The following is a 15,883-nucleotide window of genomic DNA, read 5'->3' as shown; positions in this document are numbered from 1 at the left end:
ATACTAAATTTCATCTTCATCAGTCTTTAAAGTAACATTAGAATCAAGATAGAAAGGTAGTTCATTTTTCAAAACACAGTTTTCTTTAACGGTGGATTACAAATGGACTCAAAGTGGAATGAGTTTCGGACAAATACTTTAGGCTAGTGAACAAATCATGAATAAAAGTAAGAATTGATTATTCACCAGCGAAGTTCCTGCCTGACCGTGATACTTAGGTGCCCTCTAGTGTGTGCTGGTTTTTATATCGGTTCCTCGCTTCACACATCATGTGATTAAGATTTTGTCATGTATTCAAAGGTGATTTTTCCAATGTATTTTAATGTACAATTAGCAGATCTATGCAAAATGGCAAAAGATTGCAGAACAATTGACTTTAAAAATCAACAGTTCTACCCTAAGCATTAATTACAAGCATAAAATGCAATTTAGGAGGGTGAGCAATCGGGGGTGTGGAATTATATGGGTTACTGCAAAATTTATACTATAAATGTCTCTTCCTATTTTTGTTGCTATTTTCCATTTTAATTTTTAAAAGGTAATACATAAGCATGGTTCAAAATTAATAGATTTGAAAAGGTACACAGTAAAAAGTTGTGCTCCCGCCCATTTCCCCTCCACCCCTTACAATTAACTACTTTTGTAGCCTTCCACAATTTCTTATGCATGCCATGCAAATGTAATATATATTTTCATTCCTCTGCATGTTTTTGTTTTTGTTTTTTTTGGAGACAAGAGTCTCACTCTGTCACCCAGGCTGCAGTGCAGTGCTGCCATCTCGGCTCACGGACAACCCTGCCTCCCGAGCTCAGGCAATTCTCATGGGCCTCCTGAGTAGCTGGGATTACAGGCACCCACCATGACACCCGGCTAATTGTTGTATGTTTTAGTAGAGACAGTGTTTCACCATGTTGGCCAGGCTGGTCTCAAACTGCTGACCTCAAGTGATCCTCCTACCTTGGCCTCCCAAAGTGCTGGGATTACAGGCATGAGCCACCACGCCTGGCCCCTCTCCACTTTTCACATGCTGCACCTTGAATTTATTTCTTAATAAGAAATCCTGGTAAGTTATCCCTTATAGTTCATGGAGAGTGTCCTTATTTATTTATTTTTTTTAACAGCTGCTGTGTACTCTACTGTATGGATGTACCATAACTTATTTACTCCCCAAATGACAGATATTGGGGTGGTTTCCAATCTTTTGCTATTACAAATAAGGCTGAAATGAACAATTTTGTACAGATGTGATTTCAAAATTGCACACAAATATCTAGGATAAATTCCTGGAGCAAAATGTGTTGGGTCAAATAAAAATAATAATTTCGAACACTTTTATACTTATATGTATACCTCTATATTTGCTATGGGTCAGTCACTGATCTTAGCACTCTCTATGCATTTATTTATTTGTTTGTTTTATTTTATTTATTTATTTATTTGAGACGGAGTCTTGCTCTGTCACCCAGTCTGGAGTGCAGTGGCGCAATCTCAGCTCACTGCAACCTCTGCCTCCCGGGTTCAAGCGATTCTCCTTCCTCGGCCTCCCAAGTAGCTGGGGTTACAGGCGCACATCACCATGCTCAGCTAATTTTTGTATTTTTAGTGTAGACGGGTTTCACGATGTTGGTCAGGCTGGTCACAAACTCCCGACCTCAAATGATCTGCCCGCTTTGGCCTCCCAAAGTGCTGGGTTTACAGGCATGAGTGACTGTGTGCAGCCTAACTCATTTATTTAATCTTCTTAATAAGCCTATGAGGAAAGTCCTATTATTGTCCTCACTTTAAAGGTGAGGAAACTGAGGCACAGAGAGGTTTAGTAACTTGCAGAGGGTCAGACAGCTGGCAGGTGGCAGTGCCAACCAACCTGGCTCCAGAGTCATTATGTTTTACTTTCTCAAGGAGTATATTTGTGTTTTAAGTAGACATTAACAAATTGTCCTCCATACTGGTTATACTAATTTATTCTCTCATCAGCTTGACTGTACTTTTTTGCCCACAGGGTCATTAAACTTACAGAATTTTGATAGTTTAATTACAGTTGAAAAATGGAATCCCATTATAGTATTAATTTGCATTTCTCTAATAGGCTGAGACTGGGTAACCTCTTATATGTGTAATAACCATATATATTAACTTTTCTTTGTTAACTTTCATTAACGAAGAAAAATACACAAAAAGTATAAATGAACAATTCACAGATTGTTCCTCTCATTGCTCTTAATTTCCAGAGCTTGCTTTATTATCCTTGCTTATTGACAGATTGTTCATTTATACTTTTTGTGTATTTTTCCTTGGAATTTGGTCTTTTTCTTACTGATTTCTAGGATTTCCTGAAATCTCTACCAAAAAACACAAAAATTAGCCAGGCGTGGTGGCGGGTGCCTGTAATCCCAGCTGCTCTGGAGGCTGAGGCAGGAGAATCGCTTGGACCTGGGAGGCGGAGCCTGCAGTAAGCTAAGATCGCGCCACTGCACTTCAGCCTGGGCCACAGAGTGAGACCCTGTCTCAAACAAAAAACAAAACAAAACAAACCAAGAGCCTCCACACTTGGTACCCAAGTTTCCCGCCTCCTACCCACAAATCAACTGAATAATCCTCTTAGCCAGGGGAAACATCAGTGCTCTGTAGATAATGACTTACACAACTTTGACTTTTAGATTTTGATAAAACCTTTGTGTTCTCTGTTCTAGCCCCTTACTCATCAGAGGGTGGTCCATGGAGCAGCAGCCTTGCATCTCCTGGGAACTTGTTAGAAATGCACACTCTGCATCTCACCCTAGACCTACTGGATCACAATCTGTATTTTAACAAGAGGCTAAAGTGGTTCATAAGCATTTTAAATTGTGAGAAGCAAAAGATCAGTGGTTCTCAAAGTGTAGCCCTGATAGCAGCAGCAGTATCACCTGGGGCCATGCAGAAAAATCAGATCCCTGGGTCCCACCCTACACCTGCTGAATCAGAAATGTGGGGGGATGAGGTCCAGCAAGCTTTTTAAATAAGCCCTCCAGATGATTCTGGTGCACTCTAACGTTTAGGAACCACTGCTCTAGATCGGTGATTCTCAATCTTGGATAAATACTGGAATCACCTGGGGAGTGTGGCTGACGCCCCATATTTAGAGTGCAGCCCAGATGAGCTGAATTGCAATTTCAGTGGTTCATCCAGGGAATCAATATTTTTAAAATTCTCCAGGTGATTCCAGTGTGAAACCAAGGCTGAGAACCACTGCTCCAGTCTGGAACAATGCTTCTCAAACCTGGCTTCACATTAGAAATACTCAAGGAGCTTTATGAAAAACAAAAAAGAAAAACTGATGCTCAGGTTCTTAGAGATTTAAATTGGTCTGAGTGAGGCAAAAAAATCACTTTTTTTTTTTTTTTTGAGACGGAGGTCCTCTTGTTGCCCAGGCTAGAGTGCAATGGCATGATCTCAGCTCACTGCAACCTCCGCCTCCCCAGGTTCAAGCGATTCTCCTGCCTCAGCCTCCCGAGTAGCTGGGACTACAGGCATGCTCCACCAAGCCGGGCTAATTTTGTATTTTTAGTAGAGATGGGAGTTCTCCATATTGGTCAGGCTGGTCTCAAACTCCTGACTTCAGGTGATCTGTCCACCTCGGCCTCCCAAAGTGCTGGGATTACAGGCATGAGCCACGGCACCTGGCCAGAACAAATCACTTTTAAAAATTCTCAGGTGATTCTGATATCCAGCCAGGTTTGCAAACTACTGCTCTAGAAATGTCATTCCCCCATATAAACTTCAGGTTATAATAAAGAGTAGACAGTTTGGGGGTGACGGAAGAGATACATTTTTAATTTCCCTTATGTTTACTCAGCCTTCTCAGTGTATTAGGCTAGTGACTATGAAGATTAAAAATGAGCACAAACCCTAGCTCCTGCCCATAGGGAACACATAATCTGTATCGGGAGGAGAGACACACACATGTCTACGTATGAATAATGGTTCAAAAACAACAAAAAACCTCATCATTTTATGCTACTGACTAGAATTCACTAAATCACACATATCATTATGTCACTGTTAGGTCAAATTCATTTCTATTCTTTTTAAAATGATAGGAAGCCAGGTCAGTGATGCACACCTATAGTCCCAGCCACTCAGGTGTCTGAGGCAGGAGGATCACTTGAGCCCAGGAGTTCAAGGCTGCAGGGTGTGACGATTGAATCTTGCATAGCAACTACACTCCAGCAATATAGCAAGACCCCGTCTCAAAAAAATAATAGGAGTAATCTCTTAAAAAAATAATAGGAGCGGCCAGGCACAGTGGCTCACACCTGTAATCCCAGCACACTGGGAGGCCAAGGCGGGCGGATCACAAGGTCAGGAGATTGAGATCATCCGGGCTAACATGGTGAAACCCCATCTCTACCAAAAATACAAAAAATTAGCCGGGCATGGTGGCGGGCGGCTGTTGTCCCAGCTACTCGGGAGGCTGAGGCAGGAGAATGGCGTGAACCCGGGAGGCGGAGCTTGCAGTGAGCCAGATTGCGCCACTGCACTCCAGCCTGGGTGACAAAGTGAGACTCCATCTCGAAAAAAAAAATATATATATAATAGTAATAATAGGAGCAAGAAGTACATATATGTTGGAAAATGGTAAAGGGACAATTTTAAATACAATTAGCCTTTAGATATTTGAACTTGGAGAAAGTGTTGGGAAAAGTCAATGGCCCCTTCAGAGAGTAATATAAGAACTTACAGAAACTTTCCTCCACGGCACAAAGAAAAGAAAATTAAGCTGCGGAATCACTGACAATTAATACTCCCTAATATTGTTTAGTAAATTAACTTATAACTACTAACAAAACTAGCGATTAATAAATCAACAATTAAAGAGTTCACCATAAATATTTCTCCCTTTTATTACTGGAAATAGAACTATTTCTTTTGACCTCAGACGAAAAAGAGAGTTTCTAAATGAAGAAAAACCCCAAATGTTCTCCTTCCAGATCAGCTTCTTTTGAGAACACTTTTTAGTAATGAAAAATATTGTCCTAGTTTGAGATAAATTACTGGCTATAAACATTTTTCAGGCCAGGCATGGTGGCTCATGCCTGTAATCCCAACACTCCGGGAGCCAAGGTAAGAGGATCATTTGAGCCCAGGAGTTTGAGGTCAGCCTGGGCAACATGATGAGATCCCCATCTCTACAAAGACATTTAAAAACAAATTTTGCTAGATGTGGTGGTGCACGCCTGTGTTCCCAGCTACTTGCCGAGGCTGAGGCAGGAGGATTGCTTGAGCCCAGGAGGTTGAGGTTATAGTGAGCTATGATCGTGCCATTGCACTCCAGCTTGGGTGAAAGGCCAGACCCTGTCTCAATAGAAATTTTTTTTCAAAGATATGGACTGTTGAATTTATTTACATTTTTAAATGAGCAATCAAGCAAAATTCAAAATTTCATGTAAGTTTTATGGAACAAGAGTATATTAACATCTAAAATTGGGTAAAAACACTAAAAACTGCTTGAATTCACCTAGTTTTTAAACTATTTCAGCTAGATATACTACACCTATTTCATTTAATTAGTACTACAATGGCAAAGATGTGACATAATTTTTTTGAATTTTATTTATTTTTATTTTTTAATTATAGTATTTTTAAGTCCAAATCTCACAACATTCTTTATTTTTATTTATTTATTTATTTATTTTGAGACAGAGTCTCACTCTATGACCCAGGCTGGAGTGTAGTGGTGCCATCTCGGCTCACTGCAACCTCCGTCTCCCGGGTTCAAGTGATTCTTGTGCCTCAGCCTCCCGAGTAGCTGGGATTACAGGTATGCATCACCACACCCAGCTAATTTTTGTATTTTTGGTATAAATGGGTTTCACCATGTCAGCCAGGCTGGTCTTGAACTCCTGGCCTTAAGTGATCCTCCCACCTCGACCTCCCAAAGTACTGGGATTACAGGCATGAGCCAACGCACCACCAGACATAATTCTTTAAGACAAAAAGGGGAGTCTCTGAATAAAAACCACAAATGTTCATCCACCTCATCTATTTTGTTCTGTTAGAAAATGCTTAGAGGTTAGAACAGGTTAGAGTATGTTAAAAAAAAATACCAATTGGGATTTGGAATAGGTCTAAGGGCAACCACATTTAACATAATAACCTCTCCTTTGTATTTGAAAATGACCTCACGTTAGCAGGTGATAAATATCAAGCTCTTTTTCCAGTAAGAGTGGTGGACTCTACTATTCTAACCCCATTCTTATCCTGTATCCCTGGACATACACACAGGAGGTGGGCGGATAAGATCTTTATGTGCACCTGTGAAATAGAACTAAGTTTACTGGCTCCAAAAGGTTTTGAATCCATCATGTGGGAGAGAATTTACTCTCAAAATGACCTGATGAGGAAGAAAAGGCATTTATTACTGTCCCAATTTTATAAATAAAGGGACTAATGTTTAATTATATCATATCATTTACACAGGACAATAACAAATGATGTGCTTTTCAATGGGGTTTATAGAAACATCTGAAGATTGAAAAAAAAACCCACCTTACGTTGTACCCTGCCCTCTCCCCGACCACCCAATATGTATACAGAATCTGAGTTGAGACTCACTTCTGTATGTGAGCCGGGGCATGTTCCACGTTAACCAGAATGTGCTGGGGCATTTAACAGGGTTGAAAACCTCTACTGCGGTGGTAACAAAGGTAATCCACACAGGGAATCAAATGCTTAAGTTCTATATTTTATCATTTGGAAAACGCAGTTTTAAAAAGTTCTAGATTTCTTTGAAGAATTTTGGATATAATAACTGACATAGTAATGGACTTATAATTATAGCAATTATAGCAATTTTGGATATAATAATTGACTTATAGCAATAATTGACTTGTAGCAATTACACTGTAAACCATTGGTGGCTTTTGTTTTGGTCATAAGAATTTGTGGAATAAATATAAACATAAACATACAGGGTATGCTGTGGAAGCATTTGTTTTACCCAGCTAGGTGGCTGCTACCGTCATCCTAAAGGAAGTGGTATGTAGACATTTCAAACAAACGCAACTTCTAGTTTAATGTTTCAGAAGACATCTTAAAGTAGCCACTACGTACCTGTTCTGGATAAGATTCCCCTCGTTTTTTATTGTGAAGTTGAAGATAAGAGTCCATTTTAGGGGTGGGTAATCCCAAAGTGAGCTTGTTTTTTTCCACAAATTGTTGTTTGGACTTCCTTCGCCGAGGGCCACGTGATCCCGGCAGGAAAACCTCCTTACGTGAACTCGAGCTCTTCCGGTACTGAGAAAGGCTGCTCGACTTCTCCAGGTCACTGTCGCTCAGCTCTGAAAACGGCTTGCTGCGGCGGGCACCACGCTCATAGTTTGGGCTTAAAAATTCACTACCAAGTAAAGAAGCTGCACTCTGTGGACTCTCTTTCTGCTTGCCTTTTCCCCCGGAGAGCTCCACTGACGTCTCCTGGGAAGGGTAGACGGGAGCCAAGGGCAGATTTTCTAAAGAGCTGTCCGGGGACTCCGGCAGCGCTTCCACAGACAGCAGCTGACCTTCCTCCTTCTTACTCTTCCAGTTCGGGTCATAGCGGAGGTCTGAATATTTGTCTTCTATTGGTTGTTGCCTGCCCAAGGCAGAAGAGAAATGTCAAGTCCTTAATTAAAATAAATTCACTCCTTATAGTCAGTTGATCATTTTATTTGAAATCAACCTCAGTCTTTCTCCTATAGTTTTCCTTTTATTATCTGTATGTTAAACACAAATCACAGCAGGGTGCAGTGGCTCATACCTGTAATCCCAACATTTTGGGGAGCCAAGGCAGGAGGATCGCTTGAAGCACGGAGTTCAAAGCCAGCCTGGGCAACACAGTGAGACTCCATCTTTGCAACAAACTTTTTTAAAAAATTAGCTGGGTATGGTGTAGTACCTATAGTCCCAGCTACTCAGGAGGCTGAGGAGGGAGGATTGTTTGAGCTAAGGAGTTAGAGGCTACAGTGAGCTATAATCATGACACTGCACTCCAGCCTGGGAGACAGCGTGAGACCCTGTCTCTTAAAATAAATTAATTAATTAATAAACATAAAGACGGATCCCAGGCCCCAATTAGACCCACACACTACACATAAGGGCGCAAGGCCTTAATTGTCCAAGTTCATTGAAATATGGAATAAAAATGGGGGATAATTAATTTTTAAGTGTCAGAAAACAACTGAAAAACAAATGTCTATAATGTTAAACCAATAATCACTGCGGTTCAATGAATGCAATTACTTATGTACAAGAACAATGACTCAGTATTTTAGCTGGTGAAGATAAAACTGTGTTTCACACTTTGGCTGGTAATACATTTCATACACTAACAATGTTCTGGTCAAGGACAAGCCACATATATGACTGAGGTCCTATGATACTGTAATAAAGCTGAAAAATTCCTGTCATCTAGTGACGCTGTAGTCCTTGGAATATCATAGTACAATGTGTTGCTCATTATGTTTGTGGCGCTGCTGGTATAAACAAACCTACGGCACTGCCAGTCCTATAAAAGTATAGCACATACAATTATTTACAGCACATAATCCTGGATAATGATAATCAACAACTATGTTACTGGCTTTTGTATTTACTATTTGATATGGTTTGGATCTGTGTCTCCACCCAAATCTCATGTCAAACTGTAATCCCCAACGTTGGAGGTAGGGCCTGGTAGGAGGTGATTAGATCACGGGGACAGAGTTCTCATGAATGGCTTAGCACCATCCACCCTTGGTACTGAGTAGTGAGGGAGTTATGGTGAGATCTGGTTGGTTAAGAGTGTATCACAGCTTCCCAGCCTCTCTTGGTCCTGCTCTGCTATAAGAGGCCTGCTCCCCCTTTGCCTTTGCCATGATTGTAAGTTTCCTGAGGTTTCCTTAGAAGCCAAGCGGATGCCAGAATCATACTTCCTGTAGAGCCTGCGGAACTGTGAGTCAGTTAAACTTCGTTTTTAAAATAAATTACCCAGTCTCACTCAGGTATTTCTTTGTAGCAATGCAAGAACAGGCTAATACACTATAGTATCCTTTTTTTTTTTTTTTTTTTTTTTTTGAGACAAGTCTTGCTCTGTCGCTCAGGGTGGAGTGTAGTGGTATGATCTTGGCTGGCTGCAACCTCTGCCTCCCGGGTTCAAGTGATTCTCGTGCCTCAGCCTCCAGAGTACCTGGGATTACAAGTGTGTGTTAACCTGCCTGGCTAATTTTTGTATTTTTAAAACTTTTAGTAGAGATAGGGTTTTGCCATGTTGGCCAGGCTGGTCTTGACCTCCTAGCCTCCTGTGATCCACCCACCTCAGACTCCCAAAGTTTTGGGATTACAGGCGTGAGTCACTGTGCCCAGTCACTACACTATATTTTTTATCATTATTTTAGAGTGCAGTCTTACTTATTTTTTAAACAGTTAACTGTGAAACAGCCTCAGGCAGGTCCTTCAGGAGGGATTCCAGAAGAAGGCCTTGTTATCCTAGGAGATGACAGCTCCATGTGTGTTACTGCCCTGAAGACTTTCCAGTGAGACAGGGTATGCACAGGCAAGACAGTGATACTGACGATCCTAACCCTGTGTGGGCCTAGACTAATGTGTGTGTTGGTGTCTCAGTTTTTAACAAAAAAGTTTAAAAAGTAAAAAAAAAAAAAAAAAAAATAGAAAAAAGCTTACAGATAAGGATATAAAGAAGTTTTATACAGCTGTACAATGTATTTGTGTTTTAAGCTGTGTTATTACAAAAGAGTGAAAAAGTCAAAAAAAAATTAAAAGTGCCTAAAGCAAAAAAGTTACAGTAGCTAAGGTCAATTTATTAATGAAGAAATATTTTTCTTTTTTTTTTTTTGAGACGGGAGTCTCGCTCTGTCGCCCAGGCTGGAGTGCAGTGGCGTGATCTCGGCTCACTGCAAGCTCCGCCTCCTAGGTTTAAGCCATTCTCCTGCCTCAGCCTCCTGAGTAGCTGGGACTACAGGCACCCGCCACCACGCCCAGCTAATTTTTTGTATTTTTAGTAGAGATGGGGTTTCACCGTGGTCTCGATCTCCTGACCTTGTGATCTGCCCGCCTCGGCCTCCCAAAGTGCTGGGATTACAGGCATGAGCCACCGCGCCCGGCCTAATGAAGAAATATTTTTAAAAATACATTTAGAGGAGTTTAAGTGTTCAGTATATCTGAGGTCCACAGTAGCTTACAGTGACGTCCTAGGCCTTGAAATTTGCTCCCTGCTCACGTACTGCCTCACCTAGAGAGACGTACGGTCCTGCGACCTCCATTCATGGTGGGTGCCTATATAGGTGTACCATTTAAAAAACTTTTATGCTGTATATTTACTGTACCTTTTCTATGTTTAGATGCACAAATACTTACAACTGTATTACAATTCCATACAGTGTTTAGTACAGTAACACATTGTACAAATTGTGTGTAGTAGGCTGTACTATCTAGGTTTGTATAAGTACACTATGATGTTTCCACAATGCTGAAACCACCTAACCACAAATTTCTCGGACCATACCCCTGTCATCAGGCAATGCATGACTGTATAGACATCTGGCTGTTTAGAAAGAGAACTGTGAATTGTTGCCTAGACAGCATTTGCTTTGGACTGCTTCTTTTTGGAGGAAAGCAAGGTTTTATCTTGACTAAATACCTATATAGGTTCATTCTTCTTTTCAGTGATTTTGCTTTTCACTTCATTTTGCCTTTGTAGAGTGTATCTAACGTGCTACAGAAAGATCCCCGAGGCTTCAAATCAGACCAGATCACAGCTCACTGAAAGGTTCATAGCCTCTTGGCTGTCAGCTATGCACACGTAGCTCAGTCGATAGTCAGAATGCACTGGACACTGCAGGAGGGGCCTATCTGAAGAAAAGGTTAAGCAGACGGTCCTGCCTGAGAAAAATGAACTAGCCTATAATCAGTTCATGTGACCCAAATAAAGTCTCCCTTTTCCCCATGACAATCTCAATTTGTACAGCACCCCCAGTCTTAACAACAACAAAAAATAATAAGCTGGTAATATGGCATATTTAATGGCTTCTTTGATCTTCAAAAAGCTAAATGGGAGAGATTTTCCATCCTTGAGTACAGTAGATGCAACCCTCTAATCAAAAAGAAAATGTAAATCACCTAGGCTTTTTATGCTATTTGATATTCCCGTTTACAGAGGACATAATTATATGCTGGGTAAACAAACTAATGGTCCCCCCCTAATGTTAATTTACTTTTCTTAATGTGGACCTGGGTTTCTTTGATTTGATGTAAAGCAAAAACTGGAGCAAAAAGCCAAAACTGTCACGCCTTGCTGAATTGTCACTTTGAATTTTTTAGGTCACATATTGTGATGAGGAACTTCTTGAAGTAAGTGGCTCCTCCTTTTCCAACAAGAGAAGAGACATGCTCTTCTCCTTCAGCAAAATGGGAATGGTCCACATTTGTTAGAAAATGGGACGCCCAACCCCTCCCTGCCCTGCAGGGTCACCTGCCTCTGGGGCTTTGACGGGGAGGTTTCTCCCAAGTGATGTACTGTCCTAGGAACTCACGGTGTCTCCTGTCCCTGCCTTTCACTTGACCCTTAAGCATCATAGGGCAGGGATATGAATTGTACTGAATTAAACATAAGTTTCAACTGTGGTTGTTTAGGTGGGGAAGAAAGCTCAATTATTATCTTCAAGTAAATACAGATTTTTTTGTAAACATATTTATGCTGTGCTAAAAGAAAAAAACTGAATTTAACTTTCCTAATTCATTTGCTCATTCATTGATTCAGCAGGTACTTATTTATTGAGCCCTTATGAAGCTACAGGAATAGTGGTAGATGGTGAAGCGGCGGGCGCACAGCCTAGTGGGGGATACAGACCAGGAAACAGTAATTGACACTTTGGAGTGACGTGTGCTCTGATGAGGAGCACCCGGCCACCAGGACACAGAGGGACATCCAGTCCTATCTTGGGAGGTCAGGGAAAGCCTTCTGGAGGAAGTGCCGGCGTAGCTCGGAGCTAAGGCTAAGAAGGGCAGGAAGCCTATGCTAGCCTGAGGGAACAGCATGTAAAAAGGAGAGGAGGCAGAGACAATGTGGTGCTTTCATAGAACAAATTCTGTGTGGACAAAATGGAGGGTGAGACGAGGGCAGGTTGAGGAGCACAGCTCAAGGGTAAGCAAAGGTCAGATCTCGAGGGACGTTGCAAACTCCTGAAGCACCTCAGGCTTAACAAAATTAACCAGAGAGTTAATTAGAAAGCAAAGATTTTAGTAAGATGTAAATACATTTGGACAGCCAAAGTGAGGAGTTTCTGGAAGGGATTATCTACAGAGGCTATGAAGTCCTTTTTGGAAAGCTTAGAACAGGTAATCCTCTACTTTGTACTGTTTAGAGCAGGGCTGGCCACCTTTCACAGGTGACAACACTGGAGATCACTGTTCTGCTACTCACTCAGGAGTGAGATGTGGAAAGAGAGCACATGTTACTGTTTGATGATCTAGGGAATGTTTGTCGTGAGTCTTCAGGTTTATTTCCTTGAAACAATGTTGAGGGAAGTACTATTATTACCCCCATTTAACAGACGAGGAAACTGAGGCTTAGAGGGCTTATGTACCTCTCCCAAGGTCACAGAGCCTGGCAGTCTGCTCTGGATCGGGCTCCTGCACATCATGTTGCATTGTATCCTGCTGCTATCCCCATAGGTGACAGTGAAGAAAGTGGGTTGCGGTGTCTGCCTTATGTGAATCAACGAATGGATCAGCCAGTCAACAGATATGCACGGAGCACCTCCCTACATACAGGCAGAATCTTAGGCACAGAAGGTACAGCAGCGAGGAAAACAGAAGCAGGCTGCTGGATCTTACTCTTCAATGAGGAAGACAGGCTTTATGCACCAACTGTAATACAGGAATCAACTAATGAATTAGATGCGTAAATAAATACAGGACGTTATGGGTATTTAAAACAGGAGGATGTGACTTATCACAAAAGTATTTTAGCCTCTTATTTCCACATTCAGTTGCTAGATGATATTGCAAAGTCCATTCCAACTCCATTGTTCTATGATTCTATGATAGACTCATGAAAAAATAAATAACTGAGTAACGCCCACTGTTTTTAAAAATTAGGTAGTCTTCAGTTCAAGGAAATAGATTTCCTGGTTTCCATCTCTGCAGTTATGCTAAGAAAACTGGTGCACTCCTACTGGTCATGGTATTTAACCAGCATCAGCTGATAAGGACATAGTTTCCACAGTCATGACTACAGACCTCCTTCCGTCATATGTAATATTGTGGTGCTTTGTTTCACTGTATCATAATATGGATTATTTTGGTTCTGAGAAATGGTACAGCAGAGCATCTAAGAACAAGGGTCCTAGACTACCTGCATTCATTTCCTGGTGCCACAAGATTACGTGAATGTGGGCAAGTTATTTAACTTCTGTGCCTCAGTTTCCTCATCAATAAAATGGGGATAATAGTACTGGCCAGGTGTGGTGGCTCATGTCTGTAGTCCCAGAAATTTGAGAGGTCCAGGCAAAGGGATCACTTGAGGCCAAGAGTTTGAGACCAGCCTGAGCAACAGAGACCCCCGTCTCTATAAAAAAAAAGAAAACCAATTAGCCAGGTACTGTGGCATGCGCCTGTAGTCCCAGCTACTCGGGGGGCTGGGGCAGGAGGATGGTTTAGCCCAGGAGGTCGAACCTTCAGTGAGCCATGACTGTGCCACTGCACTCCAGCTTAGGCAACACAGCGACACCCTGTCTCAATAAAAATAAATAAATTAAAAAAAAGTAACAGTACCTACCTCACAGTGTCTTTGAGAGGATTATGCAAATTAATACATCTAAATGCAGCCAGGCATGGTGGCTCACGCCTGTAATGCCAGCACTTTGAGAAGCCGAGGTGGGTGGATCACGAGGTCAGGAGTTTGAGATCAGCCTGATCAACATGGTGAAACCCTGTCTCCACTAAAAATACAAAAATTAGCCAGGCATGGTGGCGCGTTTCTGTAATCCCAGCTACTCAGGAGGCTGAGGCAGAAGAATCGCTTGAACCCGGGAGGCGGAGGGTGCAGTGTGCCAAGATTGTGCCATTGCACTCCAGCCTGGGTGACAGAATGAGACTGTCTAAAAAAAAAATAAAAATAAATAAAAAATAAAAAAATAGAAATCTAAATGCATGGAACTGTGTCCCTGGCACACAGTAAGGATTCCACGAGGACTGGCTGTAGAAGCACGTGTCGGACAGCTCCAGCACTAGCCTTGCTTGCTGTGCATCACATTCAGTCCCTGTGACATAACACCGTTATTGTGTATTATGCTTCTGGTGATGGATCTCAAGTGATTTTTCTCTTTAAAACTCCACTTTTAAAGATGTTTAATCACGACTTAGGCACAGTGGAGAATGGCCAAACCACAGTTTAGGGAATGGGATTAAGAAACGTCAGTACTTTCACATGATGAAACATTTGAACAATTGCTGAAAGATGATGAATAAGGTAAAACTCAGAGAATTAAATTATTTTAGACCTTCTGAAAAAGCTGTAATTTCTAGCCTCAGCAAATTTCCTTTTTTCTGAGACAGAGTCTCACTCTGTTGCCCAGGTTGGAGTGCAGTGGTGCGATCTTGGCTCACTGCAACCTCAGCCACTTGGGTTCAAGCCCAGTTTCCATTCTTAAATGGCTGTAGAAGCAATATCACCCACTAAAGAAAAGACGGATGTTTTAAGTGGAACCTAGAAAGTACAAAGGATTTAGAAACACACTAGAGGAAATGAGTTGCTCTGGCTGAGAAAAGTGTTTTTGAATCAGAGAAACTCTAAGAATGTGTATATATAAGGGTAGAGCCTGAAGATGTGGCTCTTATAAGAGTTTTAATTATGTTGCACCATTTACACCTGAAAAGACTATCTTAAAACATCCCCTTTCTCCCCTTTCTGGATGGAAACCATATGTGGAGACAAATAGGTGGTTATGTTTTACAAAATCATGAGCCGGGAAAGCTGTAATACTTCACAGAAACAAATCTAATGGTCAAAATAGAACATGATACTGAAGAACCCCATTGTACTGAGCTTGTGTGCTTGGAAGTTCCATTGTGTTTGTGGTCCAGGTCAACACACTGGGACAAAATGAGTGTGAAGTGCCCTTTCATCAGTAATCATCTGCACACAAAACATGCACCTCTTTTCCTCCCCCTTTGATAGAAAGGTTACACAGAAAATGAGTACACAACTCTTTTGTTACTGTTCAGACAGCAGATGCAGGGTCTGCTCTTCAGATTCCTAGGTTAGAAATGGAGGCAGCGAGGAAGGGAGTAGGGGACAGTTTCACATGCATATGCCATGATATTTGCTGGCTTTAATGGACCATATTTGAGTACTTACTGTGATAACTTCAAACAAAATAAAATAAAATCTCCATTTAATGAAGAGCTTCATATTCAACATTGTATTCAATCAAAAAATTACTAAAATTAGAGCATGTTTCTAGTACAATTAACATCCTTTGCACTCACAATAAAATATTCAATAACTGGCCATTTTGCCTGTTGAGGAGGTGAATAAAAGCATTGCTATTAATCATTTAGCTGTTATTTATTTGTCACTTCATTTTAAGTAGGCAGTTAAATTGAAACTGCACATGTTATTATTGATTTAGATTTAATTTAATCCTTTTAAACAGAATAATTATTCCCAATTTATATGCCATTAAATCTTTTATGCATACAAACAGCAAATTCAATTTTTGTTTAAGTGTAAAGTTTTTAATGCTTCTTTAAGGAACTATAAAACTGATCATTGCTTCCAAGGATTTCTGAATTCTATGCTCGCCTTAATCTTCTTATCAACAGCTTTTAAGTAAATAAAATGAAATAAATCCGAAAGATTAAAAATTCACTT

General features: G+C 41.0%; 1 protein-coding gene across 9 annotated transcripts in view; it reads right to left on the bottom strand.

Moving 5' to 3' along the window:
- JHY (junctional cadherin complex regulator) overlaps window positions 1-15,883 on the bottom strand; it is a 72,375-nt gene that overhangs the window by 42,591 nt on the left and 13,901 nt on the right. For 7 of the 9 annotated variants that reach the window (XM_026451037.2, XM_023208496.2, XM_023208498.2 and 4 more), the window contains one exon: window positions 7,090-7,606. In XM_026451037.2, the coding sequence (XP_026306822.1) occupies window positions 7,090-7,606 (517 nt within the window). Of the gene's footprint in view, window positions 1-5,656; window positions 6,371-7,089; window positions 7,607-15,883 lie in introns of those variants that run through there. The other 2 variants (XM_023208502.2, XM_023208501.2) reach the window with 2 other exon arrangements.

Source organism: Piliocolobus tephrosceles, chromosome 13, assembly GCF_002776525.5.
Source record: "Piliocolobus tephrosceles isolate RC106 chromosome 13, ASM277652v3, whole genome shotgun sequence".
In the NCBI taxonomy this organism is placed as follows: Eukaryota; Metazoa; Chordata; class Mammalia; order Primates; family Cercopithecidae; genus Piliocolobus; species Piliocolobus tephrosceles.
Note: the sequence above shows the minus strand (reverse complement) of the source record. Positions and strands in the feature narration are given on the sequence as shown.